The sequence below is a fragment of the Nansenia antarctica genome, assembly GCF_963989245.1.
Source record: "Nansenia antarctica genome assembly, chromosome: 9".
In the NCBI taxonomy this organism is placed as follows: Eukaryota; Metazoa; Chordata; class Actinopteri; order Argentiniformes; family Microstomatidae; genus Nansenia; species Nansenia antarctica.
In genome coordinates, this window is record NC_137679.1 from 66044 (window position 1) to 78543 (window position 12500).

The 12500-nt window shown below is 46.7% G+C and overlaps 1 protein-coding gene across 1 annotated transcript in view; it reads left to right on the top strand.

Moving 5' to 3' along the window:
- LOC308165026 (solute carrier family 23 member 1) overlaps positions 1–12500 on the top strand; it is a gene marked incomplete at both ends in the record, with an annotated part of 88126 nt that overhangs the window by 29922 nt on the left and 45704 nt on the right. Inside the window, 3 exons of the mRNA XM_080539127.1 lie at positions 331–405; positions 1387–1498; positions 4953–5134. Of these exons, the coding sequence (XP_080395253.1) occupies positions 331–405; positions 1387–1498; positions 4953–5134 (369 nt within the window). The remainder of the gene's footprint in view (positions 1–330; positions 406–1386; positions 1499–4952; positions 5135–12500) is intronic.

Consider the following 12500-nt stretch of genomic DNA (forward strand, 5'->3'; position numbering starts at 1 on the left):
TAGTATATCTAGATTAAGTATTTCTAGATTTAGTATTTCTAGATTTAGTATTTCTAGATTTAGTATATCTACATTTAGTATATCTACATTTAGTATATCTACATTAAGTATATCTACATTTAGTTATATCTACATTAAGTATATCTACATTTAGTATATCTACATTAAGTATATCTACATTTAGTATATCTACATTTCGGGTGGAGAAGCGGCGAAAAACAACCAACGCCAGCGTCCTCTCTCGACCCGCATTTAAAAAAAGAAGTGCTTTCAGATGAATAAAGATAATGTATTCATGATCCAACCCTCCTGTTCTCTGTCTCCCTCCAGGCTGCCCATCCTCCAGGGAGGAACCTTCAGCTTCATCACCCCCACCCTGGCCATCCTCGCCCTGCCCAAGTGGAGGTGCGATGCAGAAATAACTCTACATGTCGTGACGTTAGAATTATGAGGTTCTATCTCCATTTTTGGTCAAAATTTAGTTTTTTACATAATCTGATCCATTAGGTGTTTATTAATGCCTGTGTGGTGTTATTTTTAAAATGTTGACATTTTTGAGTTAGTAATTCATAAAATACAAAGGTTCCATCTCACAGAACATAATGGAATGTAAAAAGTTTGACGCTCAATATCTCTGAACTGCCCTAAACGGAGATAGAACCTTATCATTGTAAACGGAGATAGAACCTTATAATTCTAAACGGAGATAGAACCTTATCATTCTAAACGGAGATAGAACCTTATCATTCTAAACAGAGATAGAACCTTATCATTCTAAATGGAGATAGAACCTTATAATTCTAAACGGAGATAGAACCTTATCATTCTAAACGGAGATAGAACCTTATCATTCTAAACGGAGATAGAACCTTATCATTCTAAGCTCACGATTTATGGACAGTGTGTACGCTGATAATATGCAGGGAACCTTTCCTGGATACACCGTGTACAGGTGTGCAGGTGTGCAGGTTTACAGGTTTACAGGTTTACAGGTTTACAGGTTTTTGGCCCTTGCTTGCTTGCTGTGCGCCGGTGGTCCTCGGGCCTCTCCTCTCCTCTGGGCCCCCGGACGCCCCGTGTGCCTGGTCTGTTCCGCCGCTGGGGCACCTGCTTGGCTAGCCTGGTGCAGGGCTGCTTGGCTGCTTGGCTAGCCTGGTGCAGGTAGGCTAGGGTGCTGGTAGGCAAACTGGTTAGTAGTCGCTCTGTGTAGAGGGCTGCAAGGGAGTTTTCCTGGCTGCACAGTGTACAGGTTTACAGGTTTACAGGTTTACAGGTTTTTACTTTTGCCTGCTTGCGGCTCTGTCAGTATGTGAAGCGCATTGAGTCGCATCTTGTGAGAAATGTTCTATACAAATAAAAACTGGATTTGATTTGATTTGATTTGAGGTGCCCCTCCCCGGGCGAGACCCCCCTCTCCACGCAGCTGCAGAACACCACCACAGACCTCCTGCAGGGGGCGCCGGACCCCGACGACGTCTGGAAGACCCGCATGCGCGAGGTATGACAGGGCTCCTACACGTTTCAACACGTCACATTTAAGACCTTTTTAGACCTCTTTTTAGACCTCTTTTTAGACCTCTTTTTAGACCTCTTTTTAGACCTCTTTTTAGACCTCTTTTTAGACCTCTTTGGAATATAATTTTAGACCTATTCGCAACACCATATGACAGCTTTTTGTCATCCTCAAGGTGATTTCACTGCCATACGGACAAAAAAGGAAGCGAATTGGCATTTTTTTGGTTCCAGCTTGATTAATTTCCACGCAACTAGACGTGGTCGGACTGATTTCCTTGCAGGATCTCGTTTTTAACACCTAGCGCCTCGTTTTTAAACCGAATAACTGACGCTTTTGGACCTTTTTAGGCCTTGTGGGTTGGATTGCTGGATTTGAGACTAAGGCTTTTTTAAGACCAGCGCGGGAACCCTGGTATGAACGGCCTCCCCCAGGCGAATTCCTCCATCGTTCAGGGTTGTGATTGTTGTTCACGATTAAGAGGAGAGAAGAGAGAGAGAGAGAGAGAGAGAGAGAGAGAGAGAGAGAGAGAGAGAGAGAGAGAGAGAGAGAGAGGAGAGAGAGAGAGAGAGAGAGAGAGAGAGAGAGAGAGAGAGAGAGAGGAGAGAGAGAGAGAGAGAGAGAGAGAGAGAGAGAGAGAGAGAGAGAGAGAGAGAGAGAGAGAGACAGAGACAAAAAAAAAAAATCAAGGACAAAATACTTTGCTGTCACGCCGGCTCGGTTTGAATGATATTCGATATGTTGATGTGTGATTAATTGTGAGATGAGAGAGAGAGAGAGAGCTAAGCTGAAACATCTGAGGGTGTTTCAGGAGACATTCGCAGTTACTCACCCCGGCATATGGATGTAGCTGTTGATACTTAACGCTCTGAATGTCAACTTCAGCGGCTTGTCACAGTATTTGAGGTATTTTCCACGTCTCTTATCAGTTGTTAGTCATCTGCCCTTTTATCTCCGTGCTCCCCCCGAGGCGGATGTCAGGGAGGGACTAACACCTGTTCTACAGTAGGTGACTGGATCTCTAATAGGCCTAGTAATAATAACACATCGACACTTTTTTACTCTTATTTTCGTTTTTTTTTTTTCAGGGCTTAAGTTTTTTTTTTTTTTCAGGGGCTTAAGAAGAAATATTTGTTGTCACCCCACAGACACAAGTGTTCGATACGAGTCTAATAATCTAACGGAGGATTATATCTGGTGTCATGTGACATCTCAGACAGTGTGGGGGGGTCATATCAGCCACACACACGCACGCACACGCGCACACGCACACACGCACGCACGCAGGTCATATCAGCCGCGCGGAGTGGAGTGACAAGTGTCAGTCTTCCCTCAGTGTTCCAACACACACACACACACACACACACACACACACACACACACACACACACACACACACACACACACACACACACACACACACACACACACACACACACACACACACACACACTCAGTGTGTTCCAACACGCCTTTACTCTAAACAAGCCTTCTGCTGAGGGTTAACTTCTCCATGCATGATTCCCTAAACCACACACGCGCGCGCACACACACGCAGACAGAATCAGAATCAGAATCAGAAGACTTTTATTGCCATGACATGTAAACATGTTAGGAATTTGGTTTGGTACCATGGAGCACGGTTTACAGAAGGACAGGTGCAACATCAAAGTGCAAGAGTCATAATTAATATAAATATAAAGTGCAGAGATCAAGTGTTCAAGTGTTCAAGTGTTCATATCCAGACTTACACGCACACACACACACGCACACACATACACACACACACATACACGCAGGCACACACACACATACACACACACACGCACGCAGGCACGCACGCACACACATACCCATACACACACACACACGCGCAGGCACGCACGCACACGCACGCACGCACGCACACACACGCACACACGCACACACTTACACACACACGCACACACACACACACACACACACACATACACGCAGGCACACACACACATACACACACACGCGCGCAGGCACGCACGCACACACATGCGCAGGCACGCACGCACACGCACGCACACACACACGCACGCACACACACACTCACACTCACACACACGCAGGCACACACACACATACACACACACACATGATGTACAGTGCAATGGACACACAATAATAGTATGGACTTTACCTACAGATCATTCTGTACTTTCAATAGGCCGTCCAACCAGGAAGTGAATTGTGTTGTTTGTTATAACGTGTCAATGTGTACTTATCTTTCATAGTTCAGTTTGTACCGTGTTACGTGACACCTGTAATTGGGGCGGCTGTGTCTCAGGAGGTAGAGCTGCCGTCTAATGATCACAAGGTCGCCAGATCGGCGGTTCGAACCCCGGCTGGCCACATGTGGAAGTGTCCTTGGGCAAGACACTGAACCCCAAAGGCGCCGGCCCGCTCACTGGGAGCAACGTGGGGTTCAGTGTCTTGCTCAAGGACACTTCGACATGTGGCCAACCGGGGCTCGAACCGCCGATCTGCCAACCTTCGACACAGCCGCCACAATGAAGTATCATCTCATCTCTCAGCCTCTCTTATGCTGGTCCCCTGGCCTCCTCCTCCCCTCCTCCTCCCCTCCTCCTCCTCCTCCTCCTCCCTCCTCCCCTCCTCCTCCTCCTCCCTCCTCCTCCTCCCCTCCTCCTCCTCCCCTCCTCCTCCCCTCCTCCTCCTCCCCTCCTCCCCTCCTCCTCCCCTCCTCCTCCTCCTCCCCTCCTCCTCCTCCCCCCCCTCCTCCTCCTCCTCCTCCTCCTGGCCTCCTCCTCCCCTCCTCCTCCTCCTCCTCCCCTCCCCTCCTCCTCCTCCTCCTCCTCCTCTTCCTCCTCCCCCTCCCCCTCCTCCTCCTCCTCCTCCCCTCCTCCTCCCCCCCCCTCCCCTCCCCTCCTCCTCCCCTCCTCCTCCTCCTCCTCTCCCCTCCTCCTCCCCCCCTCCTCCTCCCTCCTCCTCCCCTCCTCCTCCCCCCCTCCTCCCCCCCTCCTCCCCTCCTCCTCCCCTCCTCCCCCACTCCTCCTCCTCCCCTCCTCCTACTCCTCCTCCCCTCCTCCCCCCCTCCTCCCCTCCCCCCCTCCCCCCTCCCCTCCCCCCCTCCTCCTACTCCTCCCCTCCTCTCCCTCCTCCTCCCCTCCTCCCCCTCCCCTCCTCCTCCTCCCCTCCTCCTCCTCCCCTCCTCCTCCTCCCCTCCTCCTCCTCCCCCCTCCTCCTCCCCTCCCCTCCTTTCCTCCTCCCCCCCTCCCCTCCTCCTCCTCCTCCCCCCCCCTCCTCCCCCTGGCCTCCTACTCCTCCTCCCCTCCCCCTGGCCTCCTCCTCCCCTCCTCCCCTACTCCTCCTCCCCTCCTCCTCCTCCCCTACCCCTCCCCCCCTCCCCTCCTCCTCCTCCTCCCCTCTCCTCCCCCCCTCCTCCCCCCAGATCCAGGGGGCCATCCTGGTGGCCTCTCTGCTGCAGCTGTTCCTGGGTCTGACGGGTCTGGTGGGTCTGGTTCTGAGGTTCATCGGCCCGCTGGCCGTCGCCCCCACCATCAACCTCATCGGCCTCTCGCTCTTCATAGAGGCTGGCAAGAAGTCAGGAGCCCACTGGGGGATAGCAGCTCTGTAAGTGTTTGAATATTTTATTATATTCTATTATATTTTCTTATATTTTTCTATATATTATTTCTAAAAAAAAAAATATATATAATAATATTATTATATTATTATTTTTTATTTGTTTTTATTATTTTGTTATATATTTTTTATTATTTTATTATATATATGTTTTTAATGTAAAGCACCCTGTGCATCTGTGCTAGGAAGGGCGCTATATAAATAAAGTTTTACTTACTTACTTACTAAGTGGAAGAACCTAACCCTAATCCTGTCAACACTAGAACAGCCGTGCCTTGCTAGCCTACTATAAGAGCCCCCTCTTATAGTAGGTAAAAAAAAGGCACGGCTAACCCTAACCCTAACCCTCTTTACAATGCTCAAGCTGCCATTTACACACAACAACCACTAGTTCGCCACTTGTAAATTAGCCTGCCTCCTACACAGAAAAACGACAAAATAGTTTTATACTATCTTATCCTAATGTGATTTAGAACATGAAAGGGTACTATAGACAGCTTCTAACATACTGTAGACAGCTTCTAACATACTAAATTACTCTCTCACTCTAAATTATTTCTCTGATTTGCGTTCTCACAGCCCTTCATGTAAACGAAGTAACATACGCAATCGAAGCAACAGACGTGGTAGTTGATTGGTCAGAAAAATGTAGAATTGCCCGTTGTCCCGCTCTTATCCAGATCAACACGCCTGCGCTGTTGTTTTCCTATGGACTGCCTCGAGCAGCGTTCTCACCAGAAGCGAAGCGAAGCGAAATGACGGATGCGTCGTTTGTAACCAGAGCGAAACCGCCCTTTTCAGGCGGAGCATCCGTTGGTTCTTTGCTCCTGGAGCGACTTCGAATGCGCATTCTCACAGCTCCAAACCACTCAGAGCAAAGCGAACTTTATCCTAAACTCTGTTTCAAGTGAAGCAAATGTTCTAGTGAGAACACACCCTAAATGTTCTAGTGAGAACACACCCTAAATGTTCTAGTGAGAACACACCCTAATGTTCTAGTGAGAACACACCCTAATGTTCTAGTGAGAACACACCCTAATGTTCTAGTGAATGTCCTAGTGAGAACACACCCTAATGTTCTAGTGAGAACACACCCTAATGTTCTAGTGAGAACACCCCCTAATGTTCTAGTGAGAACACACCCTCAATGTTCTAGTGAGAACACACCCTCAATGTTCTAGTGAGAACACACCCTAATGTTCTAGTGAGAACACACCCTCAATGTTCTAGTGAGAACACACCCTAATGTTCTAGTGAGAACACACCCTAATGTTCTAGTGAGAACACACCCTAATGTTCTAGTGAGAACACACCCTAATGTTCTAGTGAGAACACACCCTAATGTTCTAGTGAGAACACCCCCTAATGTTCTAGTGAGAACACACCCTAAATGTTCTAGTGAGAACACACCCTAAATGTTCTAGTGAGAACACACCCTAATGTTCTAGTGAGAACACACCCTAAATGTTCTAGTGCCTTTATACCTACTAAAAGAGCCCCCCCCCCCCTCTTTACAATGCTCAAGCTGCTATTTACACACAACGACCACTAGTTGGCCGCTTGTAAAATTAGCCTCCTGCCTCCTCCTACACAGAAAAACAGCAAAATAGCTTATTACATCTTATCCTGATGTGATATTGAAAGTGTAAGGATACTGGGGTGGTAGAACGCACATGTCTAGGACAAGTCATGAAAGGAGGGTCCGGAAATTTGATCGAGAGCAAAGATACGACACTTTTATTTACTCACACGGCTCACACGGATGGGATGACCTGGCCTGGAAGGACAACACTAAAGGCACCATCAAGAGGGCACAACAGCGGCTATACACCCTGAGATGCCTCAAGAAACAACACAGCAAGCAGGAGATGCTGGTGGCCTTCTACCACGGCGCAGTGGAGAGTATCCTCACCTTCGGCATCTCCAACTGGTACCACAGCTGCACAACAGCGGAGAGAAACGATCTACAGAGAGTCGTGAGAACAGCACAGAGGATCACCGGCGCCCCCCTCCCCTCTCTGGAGGAGCTGTACAAAACACGCTGTCTCAGGAGGGCCTCCAAGATCTCCAAGGACCCGACCCACCCTGGGCACGAACACTTTGTCAAGCTGCCCTCGAACAGGAGGTACAGGACCCCGGCCGCTAAGACAAACAGACTGAAGGACAGCTTCTACCACAGGGCCGTCAAGGCCCTGAACACAGAAAAGGCCTAAGTTCTGGGCCCAGGACAGTCCGGACGGATTGTATGGCAGCTAGTGCTGAGGCACAAACATGTACATTTTCAAGCCTGCAAACTGTGACACTTTAAAATAATGTGAAAAAATACTTTCTTGTGAAATATGACAACCCTAGTTGACCATCTGTGCAGTATAGTACAGTGGATTGTGTACATAGCCTCTATTGATGTAAACCAGCTCCTTACCTTCTTGTGATTTTATGCATCTATGCTTTTTCCAAAATGTGTTTCTTTTTCCTTTCCTAAACACCAGGGGAGCCTCCCCTCCTAAATTTCATTGTTTGGTACCTGTACTGTAACAATGACAAATAAAGTCTATCTATCTATCTATCTATCTATCTATCAATCACACGGCTGATTCAGTGTTAAATGACGACAGGAGGGGCGACCTGACCCTCTTGTCGTCGTTCTGAGAGGAAGCTCCATCGCTGCATTACATACTGCACATGGCCTCCTGCTCACCCCTGCCCCCGCCTCACCCCCCCTCCCGCCGCCTCACCCCTGTGAAATGTGTTTGCGCGGCTGTCCCCGGGGATAAAGCCTGACTCAATGCATTAAGGGTGAGAGAACCTTGTGGGCTCAACTGGTTCATGCTCCTCCTCAATGTCTGGATGCTAATCAGCTACATCCCTCTTAGCCTAGTGCCCTTTCTCTCTGCCGGCCCGCTCACCCCCCCACGTCACACTCTCTGAGGGGCTTAGCCCCAGCGCACACCGGCGGAGCCGCCCAGCCTATACGTGTTGTCGGTGTCACAGCCCCGTAATCCGCCGTGACAAATACCCCTGGTGGAATATAAGAGCCGAGAGTCCCTCTCTACCTCTCTCTCTACCTCTCTCTCTACCTCTCTCTCTACCTCTCTCTCTACCTCTCTCTACCTCTCTCTCTACCTCTCTCTACCTCTCTCTATCTCTCTCTACCTCTCTCTACCTCTCTCTCTCTACCTCTCTCTCTACCTCTCTATTCCTCTCTCTCTAACTCTCTCTACCTCTCTCTACCTCTCTCTACCTCTCTCTACCTCCCTCTACCTCTCTCTCTACCTCTCTCTACCTCTCTCTACCTCTCTCTACCTCTCTCTACCTCTCTCTGCCTCTCTCTACCTCTCTCTATCTCTCTCTACCTCTCTCTCTACCTCTCTCTACCCCTCTCTACCTCTCTCTACCTCTCTCTACCTCTCTCTACACTCTCTCTACCTCTCTCTACCTCTCTCTACCCTCTCTCTACCTCTCTCTACCTCTCTCTACCTCTCTATCTCTCTCTAGCTCTCTCTCTACCTCTCTCTACCTGCCTCTCTCTAGCTCTCTCTCTATCTCTCTCTACCTCTCTCTACCTCTCTCTACCTCTCTCTACCTCCCTCTGCCTCTCTCTGCCTCTCTCTACCTCTCTTTACCTCCCTTTGCCTCTCTCTACCTCTCTCTCTACCTCTCTCTCTACCTCTCTCTACCTCTCTCTATCTCTCTCTACCTCTCTCTACCTCTCTCTCTACCTCTCTCTACCTCTCTCTACCTCTCTCTATCTCTCTCTATCTCTCTCTACCTCTCTCTCTACCTCTCTCTACCTCTCTCTATCTCTCTCTACCTCTCTCTACCTCTCTCTACCTCTCTCTACCCCTCTCTACCCCTCTCTACCTCTCTCTATCTCTCTCTATCTCTCTCTACCCCTCTCTCTACCCCTCTCTACCTCTCTCTATCTCTCTCTACCTCTCTCTACCTCTCTCTATCTCTCTCTATCTCTCTCTACCTCTCTCTCTACCTCTCTCTACCTCTCTCTATCTCTCTCTACCTCTCTCTACCTCTCTCTACCTCTCTCTACCCCTCTCTACCCCTCTCTACCTCTCTCTATCTCTCTCTATCTCTCTCTACCCCTCTCTCTACCCCTCTCTACCTCTCTCTATCTCTCTCTACCTCTCTCTACCTCTCTCTACCTCTCTCTACCCCTCTCTACCCCTCTCTACCTCTCTCAATCTCTCTCTATCTCTCTCTACCCCTCTCTCTACCCCTCTCTACCTCCCTCTACCTCTCTCTACCTCTCTCTCTACCTCTCTCTACCTCTCTCTATCTCTCTCTAGCTCTCTCTCTACCTCTCTCTACCTCTCTCTACCTCTCCCTACCTCTCTCTAGCTCTCTCTCTATCTCTCTCTACCTCTCTCTACCTCTCTCTACCTCTCTCTCTACCTCTCTCTACCTCTCTCTACCTCCCTCTGCCTCTCTCTGCCTCTCTCTGCCTCTCTCTACCCCTCTCTACCTCTCTCTACCTCTCTCTACCTCTCTCTACCTCTCTCTACCTCTCTCTCTACCTCTCTCTACCTCTCTCTACCTCTCTCTACCTCTCTCTCTACCTCTCTCTACCTCTCTCTATCTCTCTCTACCTCTCTCTACCTCTCTCTACCTCGCCCTACCTCTCTCTAGCTCTCTCTCTATCAATTCAATTCAATTCAACAGGCTTTATTGGCATGACGTTTTACAAGTGTTGCCAAAGCACAATCACAGATATGACGAACAACAACATAACAACATAATATCAATGACATGAAAAAATAAATTAAAATAATATAAATAAAATAAAGCAGGTGGTGCAGAGAATAAAACATGGCATACTGTATGTATGTCCTACTGGTTGTCCCTTTTCTTGTGACAGGAATTGACATATTTTGCAGCCAAAACTGCACATTCTTTCTGTTCCCCCAGAAGGGCTGGTAATCTTTCCCTTTCTGTCATACTTCGGAATTCTGGGAAATTAGTTTCAAATTTTGGGAAGAACTCCTCTCTAATATTTGTGTAGTTTTTACATTGTGTTAAGAAGTGTAACTCTGTCTCTATAGCTCCGTCATCACAGTGACAGCACAGCCTCTCCTCTCTGGGCAGCCAGGTTTGTCTGTGTCTGCCCTTCTCTATTGCCAGACTATGATCGCTCAGTCTGTACATTGTCAAAGTCTTTCTCAGGTTTTTATCAGTTACTGTGGTTAGGTAGTCTGCCACAGTATACTGTCTGTTTAGAGCCAAATATGTTTCTAGTTTGTGTTGTGATTGTGTGAGTTCATTCCAATATGTGATGTATTTATCTTTTTCTTTAGTTATAATTTGGTTAGGTCTAATCTTCTGAGTGATAGTGTAGCTGCACTGAGGCTGTCTGGGGTTTGTGATGTCAGAAGGTGAGAGGTCAGCTAGTTTCAGAACCAGCTGACTGAGGGGGCTCCTTTGGATGTTCAACTCTTGGCAGGCAAGGGCTTTATAATGGTAACAGGCAGGGTCACTCTTTTTAATATGGCTCCAGAATTTAATAGATCTTTTCTGTATATTTAGCAGTAAAGGATATTGGCCTAATTCAGCCCTGCATGCAGAGTTTGGGCATTTTCTTTGTACCCTGATAATAGTTTTGCAGAACTCTGCATGCAGGATCTCAACTGGGTTTTTGTCCCATTTTGCCCAATCACTTTGTAATAAGGGACCCCATACCTCACTGCCATACAATGCAATTGATTCTATAACTGATTTAAATATTTTGAGCCATGTCCTAATTGGAATTTGGATTTGAATTGAACGCTTGATGGCATAAAAAGCCCTTTTTGCCTTGTCTTTGAGTTCCTTCACAGCTGCACAGAAATTCCCAGTGGAAGTAATTTGTAAACCTAGGTATGTATAGGTATTTGTCCGTTCTATTTGGGTCCCACCTATTTTGAACACTGGTTGATTCTTCTGTAACCGTGATCGCTTTTGGAAGGTCATAATTTTGGTCTTCTTCATATTTACTGTCAGGGCCCAAGTCTGACAGTACTGATGAAGAATGTTCAGGCTTTGCTGAAGACCTTCTTTAGTTGGGGACAGTATGACTAGGTCGTCTGCATAAAAGAGACATTTAATGTCTGTGTCAGTAAGGGTGAGACCAGGTGCTGGTGATTGTTCTAATAACCGTGCCAGTTCATTAATATATATATTGAAGAGGGTGGGGCTGAGGTTACATCCTTGCTTCACCCCTCTCCCTTGCGGGAAGAAGTCTGTGTGTTTATCACCAATTTTAACAGCCAATTTATTATTTTCATATATTGATTTAATGACATCATATGACTTTCCCCCTATTCCACTTTCTATTAATTTAAAAAGTAAACCTTCATGCCAAACTGAGTCGAAAGCTTTCTGAAAATCGACAAAGCATGCATGAATTGTTCCTTTGTTTTGATTTGTGTATTTATCTATTAGTGTGTGTAGGGTGAAAATGTGGTCAGATGTTCTATAATTTGGGAGGAATCCAATTTGACTTTTGCACAAGACATTGTGCTCTGTGAGGAAATATATAATTCTTGAATTTAGAATGCTGCCAAATAACTTCCCTAGGTTACTACCTACACAGATACCTCTGTAGTTGTTTGGATCAAATTTGTCTCCATTCTTGAAAATGGGTGTAATCAGCCCCTCACTCCAGCTTTCAGGGAAATGACCCACACTCAGTACCAAGTTGAATACCTTTAGAATGGCCAATTTACATTTTTTATTGGTATATTTTATCATCTCGTTTAAGATGCCATCAGGCCCACATGCTTTTTTGTTCTGCAGAACCTTTAGTTTGTCTTCCAATTCTAATTCAGTGATTGGGAAATCCAGTGGGGTCTGATAGTCCTTAATAGCTCTTTCAAAGGTTTTCAATTTATCTGAGATCTGCTCTTGGGCTTCATTCTTTGTAGGTTTTCTATAAAGATCCCCAAAATGTGTTTTCCATGTATCACCATTTTGAATTGATTGTTCATTTTTATGTTTCTTGGTAAATAAGTTCCAGTTTTCCCAGAATTTATTTGATCCCAGAGACTCTTCAATTAATTCTAGTTGGTTTTGTAAATATTGGTATTTTTTTGTTCTCAGTGTTTTTTTATATTGCTTTAAAGTGTCACAGTAACTAAGGCGTAACTCCTGACTCTCTGGATTCCTGTGTTTTTGGTTGGAGATATTTCTTAGTGTCTTCCTAATGGATTTACAGTCTAAATCAAACCACCTTTCCCTGTTTGTTTTCTTTTGTTGTTTTGTTTTGCATTTTAAGTTTGAGGATGAGGCCAAATGATCAAATATGTGGTTAATGTGTGCCAGACAGCACTCTACACCTTCAGTATTCTGAGGGTAAGTCTGGGACAAG